General features: G+C 43.0%; 1 protein-coding gene across 7 annotated transcripts in view; it reads left to right on the top strand.

Moving 5' to 3' along the window:
• The window catches only part of MICU1 (mitochondrial calcium uptake 1), a 110526-nt gene that overhangs the window by 61606 nt on the left and 32564 nt on the right, over positions 1-16356 (top strand). For all 7 annotated transcript variants that reach the window (XR_012674237.1, XM_075154125.1, XM_075154131.1 and 4 more), the window contains 2 exons: positions 7786-7868; positions 12959-13156. Coding sequence is in view for 6 of the 7 variants with exons in the window: in XM_075154125.1 (XP_075010226.1) it covers positions 7786-7868; positions 12959-13156 (281 nt within the window). In the remaining variant the exon portion in view is untranslated. The remainder of the gene's footprint in view (positions 1-7785; positions 7869-12958; positions 13157-16356) is intronic.

The raw sequence follows: 16356 nt of genomic DNA on the forward strand, positions 1-16356 counted from the left end.
AAGCAAAATGTCGATGGGATTTCCCCTGGGTCCTTCAAATGTCATAGGGGAGCGATGTCTTTGCTTTCTTAAACCAAAGAGGTTTTTGCTTTTGGACTCGCAGAACAGGTGGAGGAAGGGGAGAAAGAGCTTATTCATCATCAGCAGTGGCAATTTCAGAGCAAACCTGGTCCATCGTCCAGGCGCGCTAATACCTACTTGATTAAAGGATACGAAGGGAGCTGGACATTAAAAGAATAAGTCGGTGTTGTTTCCATAATTGGACTGTCGCTGTGTCTGGATTTACTCCTCCTGGAAAGAGGATTAAACAGTGTTGGCTCAAGCCAAAGCAATTATTCTTTTGCCAGGGCTCTCGCAGCAGATCCGTGGCTCCTTCTCCCACCTCCTGCGGGCTCTAGAGCGCAGTGTGCTGCCATCCCTTTAGGGTACTCTCACCTGGGGTAGATTGACTTCCCCCCCCCCCCATGTAGAAAATAAATCCCAAACCATCTAGCTCTGGAAATTATTTTCTGGCCAGATCTTGAGCGCTGCACAGGTCCCCGCCATGGAGGCGGCACGGCGTGCTCTCCCGCACCGCTGCGTGCAGGCGATGTGATCTCCGGGGTCTGTTTGTGCTGTGGTCGCTTTGAACATGTATTACTGGCTGACACAAATGTCTTCAGCCTCCTCCCTGCCAGGAGTGCGATCACCACCATACCAGTGGTGTTTTAATCCTGCAAAGCAGCACCAAGTGCCATAGGGCTCATTTCTACAAGAAAAGAAGATACAAGGTTGCTTTTGAGTTTATAGGAATATTTTTGTTTGTGGTCCTGTTCATGCTAATTTTATCTTCACTCTGAACTTTCAAGACCCTCCATTTACCTACATGCATCTACATGGGTCTGTCTCATCCACATTATGAGGTGCAGGGATGTCTTCAATACCTTTCTGCCAGCCCGGTTGCTGCTGTGTGGGGTTTCCAAGATATGTCTGAGCAGCACAGAGATCTTCTCCCAAGGGATGTCCCAACTTCTGGACGTAAGTCTGGTTGCTTCATGTCAGACCGAGAGCACTCTGGCTCAGCATTCCACTTCTGCCATGGGCTGGTAGCTGTGCTGAAGGACAGAAGGACAGAAATGGGACAGATTGCTCGCGATTGGCAGTTTGGGATCCTCTCAAGGATCCCCTCTCTCAAGGAGAGCTTGACCTTTCCGGTTTGAAAACTGACGTTAAGGCATGGGATGCTCTACCAGCCTCTCCACCTGCAGTCTTCTCTTGGTGTTTCTCTGTTCATCTCTTCATCCCTTGCATTTGCATGGTGCAATGGGCTGATAGATCTCCACCGACCTCCTGTATCACAGAGGACAGTAAATTTGCAGTGGGAAAGGACTGTTCTGTGTGCAGCACTTGTTAGCCTGATTGAGAAGTTCCAGAAATTTACTTGTGACTATTTCTATATAAGCAGGAAATAGAGTAATTTTGTGTCGCTGATAGCAATATCCCAGAACCTGCAGAGTCCTCTTTCCCTGGGAGAGCTCAGCTTTATCTGGAGCTGCCATTTCCACAGCTTGTTTCCAAGTCCTTATTTCAGAAAGGCATTCAAGAGGGAATCTTGATTGCCAGCAATGCTCTGAGAGTCATGTGGTAACTGATGAGAAGCTGTTGAAAGGTAAGTCTTGTACTCCAGCCCAGGCGCTGTTACATTCTCTCAAATCTCTGAAACTGAGGTGTACGTTTGTCATTGACATTAAAACCAAAATACAAAATTTGATGTCAAAATTACACAGTCTTTTTAACAAGCAAAACAGAAAAGTGAAACAGCAATAATTTTTTTCTTTAATTAATTTTTTTCTTTAATTTTTTTTTAATTTATTAAATAGAAGAAAGATTAAAAATGGGGGCACCTGGGACATCGCTCCAAGGAAAAGCATACTGCACGCTTGGTGTGAATTTCTGTATCCGAAGGTGGCACGTTCTCATGGTACAGCTTTCCAAAAGGTGGATCGGAACATCTGTTCACGTGCCACATCCTTTAGCTATTCCTTACACGTGTCCAATCTGTGCGTTTCTGTACAAGATGACAGTTTATTTGGGGTTTTACCTGTCAACTGTACTAGTTAACCCCTTCTTTGCTTTCAGTTGGGCACCTCTCACTGTCTCTGGTGGCAATGTTGGCATGTGCAGCTCGGTAGCTTTGGAGCTTGGTGCTCAAGTAGGGCTTGAATCCACGTGCCTGGGTTCAGGCACTTGAACCTCCAGCGTGGATTTCGAGTGAGGAGCTAGCAAAAACTTCATTTCTCTTGGTCTAGGTTGTTTAGGGCTTTTCTCACTATTAGTGGTGGTGGTATTTTTACTTTGCATGATGGCAGGTTCCTTATGGGCCGCTTGCTACCCCTTTCCCTGCATCTGGAGCTGCACCGGTGAGGCAGGCGTGACGGTCCAGCCAACGTGATCCGGCTTGTGCTGTTAGGAAGTAGCACCTACCCCAAACATGTGCCAGTAATAGAAACAGGGTGTACTTCTACCAGGTATGAAAGACCTGTTTTCCACTCGTGAAAGCACCATTATATTTTAGATTTTAACCGGAATTTGAAAATCAAATGAAAACTTGGTTTTCTGGCTGTTAGACTGCTTTAAAGCTGAAGTCTGTATTTTAGTGGGGTTTGTATGCTTAGGTTTTAAAATGATGCATTTGTATTATTTCAGAGGTGATTCTGATTCTTCCTTGTGATAAGAAATGACCCTTAGCTATTTAAAGATAGAACCAATGATATTGTGGTTCAGTACCCATGCTGTGGACTCAGTTATTTTAGCTGCCTGTTATTTACATTTCTGGGTTGGTTATCAAAAAAAAAAGTTAATGGGATTTGGATTAGTTTTCTGAAATAGTGGAATAATTTGAAAGGAAAAGATCTGCCACATTAAGACATTTTAATGTTTTGGGTTCCCCCCCCATATTTATTGCAGCTGAGGCTCAGCCATCTATATTCTATGGGTAGTTGCTTCCCTATAAGGCTGTAACTCTGTTCTCAGAAAAATATTACAGCATTTGGAGATGCGTTATGTGTAAGTGCATCATCTAGCTCTTCCCTATTACCGGTGCAGTCGCTTACAATGAATTAGATACCAGTGCTGGGCTGCTGGCTGCGGTCTTGTAAGGGTGAAATCGTCTATGACCCCGATTCTTTCCTTCAGACAGAAATGTTCCAATTCAAACACGTACAAAAAAATTTCTCGGCTAAAATACCGCTGTGCAGAGTCAGACAGAATAATGACCGTGCTGATTCGTGTAACTTAAGGGGAAAAAAAAATCTTGATTTATCTTTGGCTGGAGGAATAAGGTAAGCTTTTTTTAATGTTGTGGCCTGAAAAAAGGAGAAGAAAAAATATTAAAGCTGCAAGGCTTGAAGAGCTATCTCTCTAGATGAAAATCTGTCTCTACCTTAGGAGGACTGTGTTAATTTTGGATTGATTATGAAGATTATTTTTTTTTTCCAGTTTCAGGGTACTATAGCCTTTGTACATACATTTTTCTTAATTTTGGAATAGATGGGGAAGAAGCAATCATAGGATATTTAACTCCTAATGACTAATTTTTCTTAAAGTAACTCCCCAGCTGAATTCTTGATCTTTCGTCCCACACTGGAGTTGCTTGGGAAGTTACTAGGCTTCAGGATGGATAATTAAGTCCGGAGCTGCTTTGTGTTTAAATTCAGACAAAGAAATTTTCAACTACATCTGAGGGGAGCAATGTTTATTTTCCAAAAGTGTGTGGAAAATAGTTTTCCTAAAATGCAGTACCTCTACTTGAGGTGAATGCTCTGCAGACGCTTAATTTTTGTGACCGTAGCCATGTACTGCATGAGTTGCAACAGGAGTGAGAGGGGAAGACTCGTTGAGAAGTATCTCTAAGTGTGGAGCACTGAGTTTGGGGGAACAAGAAGATCAAATGAGCGCAAAAATAGTAAAATGTGGCCTTTCTCATCAGTGAGCATTTATTGTCTTTCGGAATGCATTGCTTCTGGTGAGAGTAAATGGCAATAAAGAGCAACTGAGTGCTGCAAATTGGGCCACTGAATAATTCAAAATAGTTAAAAATGACATAATTGGCTTAAAGATGCCTAATCAATCTATCTAATGCCTCAGAGGTTCCCTGGGGCTTTATACTGATGGATCGGGTGGGTTTTTCAATGTGGTCAGTGCTGCTGCTCGTCATCTGTCTGGTGGAGGTTGCTCATCTTTGTAACGCTACTGCCTGTGGCTTTTGGTTTTCTTATTGCCTTTCTGTTCCCAAATATTTGATTGGAACAAATGAATCAAGAAAAATGTTAATTGGCCTTTGCACTGACTCCCAGGTTAGTTGAAGAAGCAACTTGGTGAGTAGAGCTGGTGGAGCTATCGATCTACAGAATAATTTCAGCCTGATCTTTCTAGATATATTTGCATATATTTCGGAGCAGGGAATAGGCAACTCATGAGTTGGTATTGGTGTGGGCTCCAGCACCATGTTTTCATTTGTGTTAATGATTTGGAGGACTCATTAGGAAGTTTTTGTATCCTCCTGAACACCTAAAGACTAGAAATAAAGCTAGAAAAGAAACGGCGGCTGCTCTGACCAGTTCCTGACTCGTTGCCCAAGGGAAATTAGTTGCAATGAAAAATCTTGATTCTGAATAATGTCAGAAAGGATGGTGAGGAGATAGCTCGCAAAATCAGAGCAAGCTGGAAATGCAGCTCATCACTTGGGGAAATCCAGAAGTGGTTTTCCCTTGTAAAGACAGGCATTGTGCCATATTAAAAGCAAACAGTCCTTTAAATGGTTTTGATAACCATTGCAGGAGGAATATTGCGTTCATTTTGAGGCATCTTAATTAAGGAGGCAGTGGGGAAATTTAGAGAAGCTGCAGTCGAGAATAGTAAAATTGGGGGGCAGAATAAAAGAGGGGGGGAAAAAACAAGGCTAAGTTTAGCTAGGCAAGTCAGTATCTGCTGCTTTTTATGGTCTGCAAGTTTCTGAAAGATCTAAGTACAAGAGGAGGAAGAGAAATGGAGGTTGTACAGGCTGATGTAACCACGAGTAATGGGGCAGGGTGGGCAAGGGGGGGTTAGCTGCCATCGGAATGGCTCTTCCCCAATAAATCCTGGTCAGAAACATCATGCCCGAGAGGAGAGGCAGAAATCATCTCACTCGGGACCAATAAATTCAGGCTGCCCGGAGGTCGGGGACACGCATCTTAATGAACATTTCTTCCTGAGCAGGAGCGGGATGAGCTAATTGTCTTCGGTGCCCTCTGGTTTCCCAGGCTCGGATTCATGTTTGCTGGATTTAAGTGTCGTTGCAAGTAATTGGAGTTAGATATGCAGATCAGAGGAAGAAACGGGCTGTGTCGCTTATTAGCTAAAGGAATGAAGTAATTAAATTTGCCAATTTAAAGACGCTTTCCTTCCCTGTCCTTAGAAAATACTGACCCTGCAGATTTTTGATGCTGAACGGTTGATTTTAATTTTGCAAGTGACGTTCTCCTCTCGGGCTTTGATAAACTGCTCTTGAAAACTGCTCTTGTGTTTAGAGAAGGGAAAGGAAGGAAACAGCCTTTCTTAGCGAGGGGTAAGTTAAGTGCCTTGTTTTCTCTGTTCACCCTGTGTCTGTGCGAATGGGACATGGTATTATATTTTTCCTTAAAGAAAAGGGGAAAAAAAACAAACCACAAACACCAATTTTTAACAAGGAGTAATAAATTTTCTAATCTCAGAATATACATCATTGTACCCTGGCAGGGAAAAATGGAGGAAGAAAGATGAGATGTGTAAATTGCTCTTTTTATAGCATCTTGTAACTACATTAGAGCTTTGTATAGTCCCCTATTTCCTCATAGAGGAAACAACTCTTTCACTAGATTTTGGGGGCTAATAAGGAGAAATTGCGTCCAGGCTTTCATGCAGTACGTGCAATTAAAGTGAATAAAATTGGATGTGTTATTTAAATGTTAGGAGGGTAGTTGGAAGGTGCTTTCAAGGAAATGGGAAATTAATCACTGGAAATGATGGGTAGATACAGAGGAGGCTTTTCGTATAAATCCCTTTAATTAGATTGCATCATTGAAGAGATTATGAAGTTGGAGGCTACCGGTCCACCTGAGTACATCTAGCTAACACTGAAATAATGAGGGATGGAGAGCAGAGGTCTCCCCATCCCCACAGGCAGGACAGAGAAGCCGGGTGGAGGCATCGCTTCTGCTGCGGGGTTGTGTATGAAATAACCCACCACGTGCTGCTGGCGTTTGCCGTGGTTATAGGAGACATCGCTTATGCACGTGGTGTTTGGAATTTAAAGCCCGAATAATTGGCACGAGGAAATTGGAAATCCAGAGATGATAATGGCAGGACTGTATGCGCTGTATATATCAAGCGGCTAGTGACAGGCCGTTCCTGCCATCGAGTTTAATGTTGTTATACATCTGTTCAAGGCACAAAGTGATTGGAAAAAGTGATCTCATTAACGTGTTTGCTGAATCTTTTAGCGATAAAGTGCTACAGTTTATTATAGCAAGGGGAAAACACGATGTAACTCCTGGCCCTAAATTGAAGCTGTAACTAACGTACAAAATCCAGTTCAGTTAATTCCATATTAATTTCTTTTTGTCTGAGTGATTCCTCTTTGCGCTCCCCCTCCCACCCCCATCTGGGAGATGCCTTAATGCAGAAAGCCGGTTGCTGAAACTCATTACTTCTTGAGCATCTGCAAGAAATGTTAAAAGTTGATTGCAACAGATAAGGTTAAAGGGGGATGAGCTTCACCAGTGATCCACATCCTGCTGCCAGATTTGGGTGGGGAAGAGCCATCTTCAGAACAAATAAAGGGGCTAAGTTTTAATTGATCATTTAAGATGACAACCTAAGCACTAGTTATAGCCTAGAGGATTCCCTAGAAATCCCAGCAAACACCAAAATTCCTGTAGGTGGTATGTATTTGAAAGTAGCAGAGCAAAATAAATTCTCATATATTAGCTTAATTTGGAAAAAAATTGTGGCACTTTGTTGTAGCTTTAAATGGTGGTGAGTTACAGAGCCCAAAGTGGAAATGTACTGAAATTCTTTGGTGGGATGCAGGGGAAAGAGCGTGGTTTTGCTGTGATGGGTGGCTGAGAAGTGATGCTTTTGCGGAGTTCTGTCTAAATAAACCATGACAACATAGACTAAATGCAATGAAAAATAAGGTACCACGCCGTCTCGGGTGCGTCTCAGCTGGCGAGCTCCAGTTTGTGTGTAATCTCAGTGCCGTAACTGGACTGAGACAGGACTGGTAATGATTTGTTTAAACTTGCACAGTGAGACAAGAGCTGAGTCTGGAAGAGAATTACACAAAGTCCAGGTCTGCTCCTCACCCACCGGCTGCTTCACAAAGCACAGAGTGTGCTCTGCAGCGCTGGAGGAATGTCCTCTGGCCAAATTAGTATTATACCGTATGGAGCAAGCTGGAGCTCTTGCTACAGCATCATTTTCTGTTGATTGTCATTAGAAATACCAGATGGTGTCTTGGTTTTGTGCTTTTTCTATCTGTAAATGGAACAAATTTTGTTCAAGAGACGCCTTCTCCACCCAACCTCCTTGTCGAGACCTTTCGTAAAAGGAGCACCATGAAGCTTGTAGCTAGAGGTTCTCCAGAGCTGCATTTTCTTCTTAAAATTGCAAGAATTATGGAAAATTGTTTTTGATAGAGTCATTCTGAACTTGTGCCTTTTTTTATTGAGCTTTTGTATCTTTGTTAACTGGTCTTTGTTTTTTGTTGTGTGTTTTTTTATGTAGCTCCTCAGAGGAATTTCGAAATCGCCTTTAAGATGTTTGATCTGAATGGTGACGGCGAGGTGGACATGGAAGAGTTTGAGCAGGTAAGTTGAATGACAGATTGACTTCTTAATGCTACAGCATCTTAGTCATAAGTGCAGCACTCCTCTATGATGTTATTGTGATTTATATTTGTGGTTACTCATGGTTTACATCTTTTCCTTCTATGCTCTGCTGTGTTGCCTCAGTGCCTGCTTTTTTTTTTTTTAACTGGGTGTTTCAAGACATAATTTTTCATTCAACCAGGACAGCTGTAAGTATCATCTCCAATTTCCTGTGACTTTGTCACCAAATATCTTAAGATGTCAGCTCCAAAGTAGGTAAAGAATTTTTTTCACTGTACTGGTGTCATAGGATTTTAATCCTACTTTCTTCCACAGCTTTTATTGCATTCCTTAATTTTGTTTGTCTTCAGAGAACAACCGGGGCGAGTCTGCTTCAAAGAAGAATGTAGCCATTTATTTCCATGTAATCTAAAAACGTGTTTGTTGAGAGTGTATTTTCATTAGTTTCTTTCTGTTACTTCTTATAAGGTTTCATCAGCAGGGATTTAGATGCAGGCTTTTTAATGAGCTTAGCCTGCATGTCTGATACTGGTGAGGTCTTCCTGTGAGCTATGGATTGTGATTGTGTTAGAGTGAGAATAGATTGAAGACTCGAGCTGTCAGTGGGGAAAAGATCTGACATCCCCAAGCAGAAGTGTATGGTTTTCTTGCTTATGTAGAAAACAGCCTTAAGGCTTTGAAAATTCATAAACGTCTTGAAGTTGCTGTATATTAGCAAAGCTCCACGTCTGTGCCTCTCATGAAAGGAAAAGTAAATGCGTTTGCCAAGAAGGGAACTGGCCAGCTGGATGAGGAGTCACCACCTCTGTTGTCAAAGAACAAGGTAAAGGAGATACACCACTAATCTACCGAATATTCACGTGGCCCCTGGCGCTTCTTCTGTGACCCCACATCTCTCGGGGCTGTACTTTAATGGGCAAGTGGAAGCTGCTGCTTCTGGGCAAAGGAAGAGAGACCGTGGTCAAAAAAAAAACCTGCCCTTGCGGTTGTTTTATGCTGGAGGACATAGGTGTTCGGAGATGGTGAAAAGCTGTGTACTTATATCCGAGAACAAAGCAGCCCTGAATAATCTAGTTAAGAATTCTTACTCCTCGGTTGATCGAATGATTAGTTAACTTCAGAAGAGTCTGTAAGAGGTCATGCTTGGGGCACTTGCTATAAATGGGAAGAACTAGTGGCAAGCCGGTCTGTTAAATTAATTCACCCCCTTCTAATCTTTTGCTGTCATCCCCTTTAAATTATTACCTGTGGGTATGATGTCATTATTATGAGTTTGCTCCAGAGCTGTGTAATATATCTGGTTAACTGTACGTTTTTAGATGCAAATTTTGGACCATTAGGAGAATGGGAGTATGTTTATCTCCAATATGATATCCCTTCCCGTGACAGTTTGTAATGTAATCCCAGGAGTTTATTAATTTTCCTTGGAGTGCAAGTTCGAATACACCGCTGTGTCCAGGTTATTGTGCTGTTTGGCACTGCCTCCCTACAAACTACTGATTTAGCTGTGAAAAATTCCAAGTTTCCGATTTTCCCAAGTAAAAAATACTGCTCTTCCTTCTATTTGCATAGTGCATGATATAGCACTCCACTGCAGCTATCTGATAATATTTAACAATTGGAAAGGTGTTTTACAGTAGTTACTAATATTCTAGAGTGAAATCAATTATGCAGATAAATGAATTTAAGAGAAGTGGAGAACGGTTAATCGCCTACTAAAAATGGAGTGAAGTCAAGGTATTAATGCGGGTGTCATGTTTGGCTTTTTTATTAGACATGTAAAGTAAGAATGAATGTTTCTTGAGGATGAATGTTTCGGAAGCGCTATGAAGATGAAAGTACAAAATTGAATTAAATGATTTAAAATCATCCAGTAGGCAAAGGGAAGTTATATGTGCATTAAGTCATATAAAAATCCTTAGGAAGAGGGACATATTTTTGTTAAGCTTGTTACATGCATCACTGCCTCTATATAAAGGAATAAAATTCCTGGTTAGCATCAGAGTATTTTGGTGAAGGCTGATCTTCCAGAGCTTTCAAGTCAGAGGGTGAAGGAGCTGTTTTGGAAAGCGAGAAGCTGACAATATCTTCGCAGGTATCGCTGTAACTGATTTGCTGCACTTTGCAAACAGAATTAAAGCAAAGGCATAGCTTCAGTGGGAGTCGTATATATAACATCATACATATATAATGTAACACACACAATAATTTAGATGATAAATACTCTTTCTCACTCCTTACGGAAATGCCTCAGTAAGAGCATGAAGGATGGTGGGGTTTGCAGATCTGTACCATAAGCATCTTACCTGGCAGGGGCAGCTGGAACTGGCCTTTCCAGGGGAATATGCTACTAGAGGCGGCATCAGTTTAAAAGAGCAACATCGTTTCGGAGAGAATGGGAAGAAAAAGAAGGGAAAGAAAAGGTTCATCACAGAAGCATCATACCGTCCCCACTGGCTGTGAGGAATGAATTTCTTATGTGGGAATGAATTTCTTACTCGTTTTTCACACGTCGTCTTTGGAGACAGCCAAAGATCAGCAGGTCTCTTCTCACTAATGTCTGACAAACCTTAAGAGTATTCATCAAGGAAGAAAATTACTTGTGGTAATTTAACTAATATGCGAGTAAATCGGAGGCTTTAACTACCTATTAAGAAAATATTGTATTTCTTCAGGCCTCACTGAAGAGCCTCAGATTTTTTTTTCCAGTTAATGCATATGGTTAGTGCATAGTGCTAAATAGTTTGGTGCCTGCATCAGTATCATCTTCAACTTTCCATCCTTCAGCATGTAAGTTGTCAGTTTACTCTCTTATTTTTAATTAAGAAGTCAGATGATAAGTTGTAAACTCTCAAGCGGTGTTACTCGTGATGTCTCTTAAAACCATTAGCTATTTTCACTGATTTTTTTTCTTTTTTTTTCTCTTGTCTGGTGCAAAAGATGACACATATCACAAACACTTAAGCTGAAATACGTACAAAAGACAGTGAAGCATCTCTGTGCTTCCCATCCTCGTGTGATCGATGAGCTGTGGGGGAGGACAGCACTGGATGGGCTGGAGGACAACTTCTTGCAATGGTTGGCTGCCTTTCTGGGTATTAGAAGGATTACCCAAAATAGAGACCAGCCGAATAATTTTGGCTCCAGTGCCCACAGATGGATTTTCAAACTGTCTGATACTTGTTATAGATGGGGAGAGAAGAGGGGGGTAGGATGCCTTATAAATAACACGGGGAAAAGATGCTCTGTCGAACAGCCTGCAGTGTGGTAAACACTCGCTTGTGCAGAAACAGGGGCAGTTTTCCAAGCTGGTCATAAACTGCATTGCTTCAGACAGTTTATAAATATTTGTCTCCAAAATGTGCCTGCAGAGCTTGCAGTTAAAGTGGAGCACAAAGCAAAATAAGGAGTTGCTATTTACAGTGCAAAAATCCTTCCTCACATCACAGTGCATATTTCAAAGAAAAAAACCCAAAACCTTTTTTCTGGTGGTTGTTTTTTTTTTTTTTTTTTTTTTTTTGTTCTCTCTGACTTGACTTGGTTTTCTTTGTAGTGGAAGAATAGCCAGTAGTCTGGTTCGGAGGCAGCGTTTCAAGTAAGGTGAGCCCGGCAGCAATATGTGGTGTTCTCCTCCAGAGCATCCCCTTTGGGGTTGTTCCAGCGCTCGCTCTCTTGTTAGGAAAAAATTGAACACGCTGTATACCAGGATAATGAGGTTCTGGTGTCCTTTTGACAGCTGGAGCTCTTGGCAGCTGTTTTTCATCCTCCCTTCCAACTTTTGTCGGCAGGAGGAAGGAGGCTGAAGACAAAGCAGTGGTGTTTGCTGGAGCTTCGGGAAGCCGGTGTGTTGAGGCTGAGCGCCGGGCAGCACCTCGGGTGGCTTTTTTTTCCCCTCCTTCCTCACACTCATTGTCCTTAATATGAATCCTCTGCCTTGTTGGAAGAGATCGGCTATTATGCAGAGAATAACCCTGGCTTCTCGTGTCACTGCAGTAGTCATTCAGACGGGCGAGTGCTGGCAACGAGCAGTGAGATACTTGGGGATGGAGAGAGGAGGCGAATGTGCATTTGGCTTGGCTGCCCTCGTAAATTGGCACAGGACCCTTAAAATAAGACACTTGGAGTTTTCAGGCTGTCACATCCTTCAAGTTCAACCTTTTGCTGTATCGTACAGGGTAGGGAACTTATCCTGCACATCCTTGCCCTGTCCCGTGGCATCCACTCGAGTTGAGCGGTGCCTTTGAGAAGGTACAGGGCGCTGCTGAGAGCTCAGGGGAGGAGGAGGATGCTGTTTGCCTGCGCGGTTTGTTAAAAACATTGAGATACTGCTGTTATAACGTGTGCTTTCACACTTAGCTGTCTTCGTGCAAATATCCCAGTCTGCTGGTAACTCGGATAGTTCTGCATTACTTGTTATTCTGATGGCGCTGTCGCGGGGGTTGTATTTGGGCTGATGCAGCCTGCGGGACTTTTGGAGACCCCTTTGCTCTGGGTGGGTCAGCCCCCGCCTGCAGCTCAGCTTGCCGCACAGCCCCAGGGACGGAGGAGCTTCCAGCCACGGCAGGCAGCAAGGAGGGGGTGCGCTTGGGTAGAAAACCCCTGGTTTTGTGCACAAGGGGAAAGGAAACACCATGTGAGCTAACTGATGTTGGTGTGAACTAACAAGGATGGGCAGTAAAGTAGGAGTGGAAGCTCCAAAACATGTGCAGGCTTTTTTCTTCCCTGCGGTTGCCTCGGCTTTCCCTCCTTCTGTGGCTTCACTGGGAACAAGCTGCTCTCTGCTGACCAGGTGTAGGATCAGTGCTACAATGCTCATCTGCAAACTGGGTGAACTGTTTCTTAAAACTTATTTTAAGCATTTTATACCCTTCTTTCTCTAAAGAGGACTGAAAAAACCAAAGCCTAAGTTCAGCCAAATTTTTGATTTGTCATGTCTTTTAAGAATTATTTCAGGCAAAAATAAAATAATAGAGGATGACACGCCTGAGCCTGGAGTACTTCGTACTGATACTTGACAGTATAAGTCCCAGTGATGTTTTTGATGCTAACATCCTCCCTCTTATTTTTAGGTCCAGAGCATCATTCGCTCCCAAACCAGCATGGGCATGCGCCACAGAGACCGCTCTACAACGGGGAACACCCTGAAAACAGGCTTCAACTCTGCGCTGACAACGTACTTCTTTGGGGCGGATCTGAAGGGCAAGCTGACCATCTCCCACTTCCTTGACTTCCAGCGCAAACTGCAGCACGATATTCTGAAGCTCGAGGTTTGGATTATTTTTTAACGTATGGTGGAGAGGGCAGTGCAGTGTGGACAGTGCTGCATGACATGGTTTCTGGAGGAAGAGCAAGAGCATGGGAGGGGTTTAGAGGGAATTACTACAGCTGCGGCTCGTAGCACTCACGGGTCAAACCTGTTGTTGAATTTCTGATGAGCATTTTGGTGCCTCTGGCATTCCCCAGGAACATCTCCAGCTTTTGTTGGTAGCTGCTCTTGTGGAGCTGCAGCAGCAGCCGGCATGTCCCAGGTGCGTGTCCCTCCACACGGTGCTTGCCTTGCCAACACCTTGGCGCTGCCGATGCAGATGATTGAGATGCTTTAGAAAAAGGCAAAAGAGGTTGTGAGCAGTCTGTTGCTACCTTCCCAAGGAAGGTTTGTCTCATTCCTGGTGAGCAAGCTGTGCCCTGAAGGATCAGGGTTCATAACCATCCCAAAACTCTTAATCTCTGCTTTTGTCCCTACCTTCTTATTTGCTTCACTATTCTGAATATTTTGGCTGTGTAAGTGTTCAAGCCTTGTGTGAATCCTGCTAAATAGGTGGTCTCTGTTATGTGACCTCCACTGTTCACTCCTGGGTCAACGTGCATTATAAGAAATGTCTATATATTTTGAGACTCTTACCCTTCAGTTGAATTGAAGGTCTCCTTTTTTCTTTGCATTACCAGGAGATAACAGCAGGTCCCAATCTCCCTCCTCCTAGTCACACAGCTGGAATTTCGGCACCAAGCTTCAAAATTTTGTTCTTTTGACTAAAGCGAGTACAAGAATAGCAACGGGGGACTCCTTGGTCTGTGTCTCAGCTCCCAGGTGGAGCTGGCTCAAAAACAGTGCCTTTCTCTGGAGCAGGCTCAAGGGTTTGACCTGGCTTGAGCAAAGCCAGGCTTTTATTTGTGTCAGAAATGAGGATTTTGTGCACAGACAGGTCCCCCCACAACCATAACCTGTTAAGACAACAGTATTCGGAGCTCACGTTCAGTCTGATGTATGAATGTCCATGTACTCAGGTTGTGCGATCCAGCTAATGGACAGCATTTTATTAAGTTCCTATTAAGTCAGTCGTTGTGAACTTAACCTGAATTTATTCCCTTTTTTATTTGGGGTTTTACGAATCTAAGTAAGAAACTGACCCAAGGACTAATTTTTTTTCAAGGTAATTGTCCAGTTCGCTGACTTCATTTAACTGGTCATTAAAGCGGGTGGTGTGGCTCTACATTTGCAGGGGGAACAGGTTGGTTGAAGAAAATGTTCTTTATGAACTGGAAAGTGTCGATTCCTCAGTGCCTCTACAAATTGAAAATGAATGCAATACTTTTTAAGGTTAAGAAACATAAGCTGAAACTCGAATGCAAAGGGAAGAGAAACAGAGATTATTCTGTCCTCGTTTGCCGTCCTGCTCTGGTTTCCCACTGCCACGTTTGCTCCAGGGACGGCAACGAGGAGGCACTAAAGTGTTATTCCTGCCCCTGTGCTGGAGTCCTGTGCTCCCTCCGTGGGTCCCCACTTACCTCGTTAAGAAGCAGTGGGGTTTTTTTCAGTTTCATGGTACGTGTGGTTCATGTTCTTCTTTTCCTCCTGCAACAGTGTAGTATTAATTTAGTTTTTGGTGATTTCAGTCAATTGTACATCTTTCCAGTGAACGTGAGTTGCCTTTCTAACATGTTAGTTATTAATTGGGGATAGTACAAGATATTTATGTCTTGGTAAGTTAACGAATATCATAAAGGCATCATTACTGAATTCCTGACGGCACCCTTAAGCACAGCACCATGCTGTGCTTAGCATTTTTGATACTTGTTTTAACTGAAAAATTGACTTATGCAAAGGTAACAGTTCTGTTCTGCCAAACTTAATTTTTTCCTGAGTTCATGATACTAAAGCACCTGATTTTTCTGTTCATAGTTCTCATCGATTTAGGCAATACAGGCCTATTTCTGTCCTCAGCATTATGCAACATGGCCTCTCTCCTCTTTGGCTTTTATCTCTTCTGACATGATCTCCCACCTTCTCTTCTTGTTTCACATTTGATGTGTTTGTTCACGGTTAAGCGGCTTTTCACACTTTTCACACACGTGTCTGGTGGGTTTGCATTGCTCCTTTTCCAGGGAGTGCTCTAATGAACTCAGCCACTTTAAAAACATGGTAGTTCAGAGAAGAGACATCCCTCGAGCATTTATCTTGACCTGTGCAAATCAGAAGAACGTGACAAGTGGCGCTAAGAAATACTGTACTACAGAGCATCAGGTAACTCACGTAACGGCTTCCCTTGTTTTATGTGTCTATTTGGGTAGTGAGCCTCTGAGCACAGTGGTCCTTTGTCAGCCTCATGCTCGACTGCACATGCAGATCATTTCTGGATCCTTCTCTTGGCATGGCTAGTGTTACCGGTGGACAAGAAGGAGCAGAAAAGAGCTGGTGGCAGATCTGTCAGGGGCTCAGCTGAACTCATGTGCCCTTTACTCATCCTTTGCTGGCTTAGCAAAATTAGCTAAAGCTGGGATGTTAATTTGAAAACCAGTTTTTGTTCACGTTCGGTGTCTGAACTCCAGAAAGGTTTGGGGAAATGCACCGTAAGCAGGTCTAAAGAATATCTCCTGGGGCTGGTGCAGCCCCTGAGTGACACAGTGCCTCTGTTCTCAAACTTGAGGTGCTTGCTTTCTCTCTTCCAAAAGAAATATACTTTAAGTAAGACCTTTTTTAAAGCTGTTTTCCCTTTGGCTCAGGATCCAGGCATATCTGCAGTTAATACACTTCTGCTGACTGTGAAGGTGAAACAATAGTTTCTGACCATCTGAACCTACTTTCCTCTTACTGAGTTTGGGTCATTTTTTTTCTTAACAAAATATTCATGCATATTTCTTGTTAAGATCAAGCAGAAACTTTCTCAGAGGAATTAGATCAAACAAAGCCCTGAACATTTCAATGTTCCTTATGGCTTAAGTGTTGACAGCATGTTTAAGTAACCGTGGCCTGGTGTTTTCTTCTTCCCTTCTGCTTATTTTTTTTGATGAAAGTACATTTTCCATCATTTTATGGAAACTCAGCAATCAGCTCAGTTGCGGGAAGGGAAGGATGAGAAAAGTAACTACAGCCAAAGGGAGAGGAGGAGCTTTTAATGGCTTATGACAACTTTTTGTGGTTTGGCTACTTTGAGGAAGCCGTGGCCTCCTTGTTGCGTTGCGGGGTGGC

This window comes from Calonectris borealis, chromosome 7 (assembly GCF_964195595.1).
Source record: "Calonectris borealis chromosome 7, bCalBor7.hap1.2, whole genome shotgun sequence".
Taxonomy (NCBI): domain Eukaryota; kingdom Metazoa; phylum Chordata; class Aves; order Procellariiformes; family Procellariidae; genus Calonectris; species Calonectris borealis.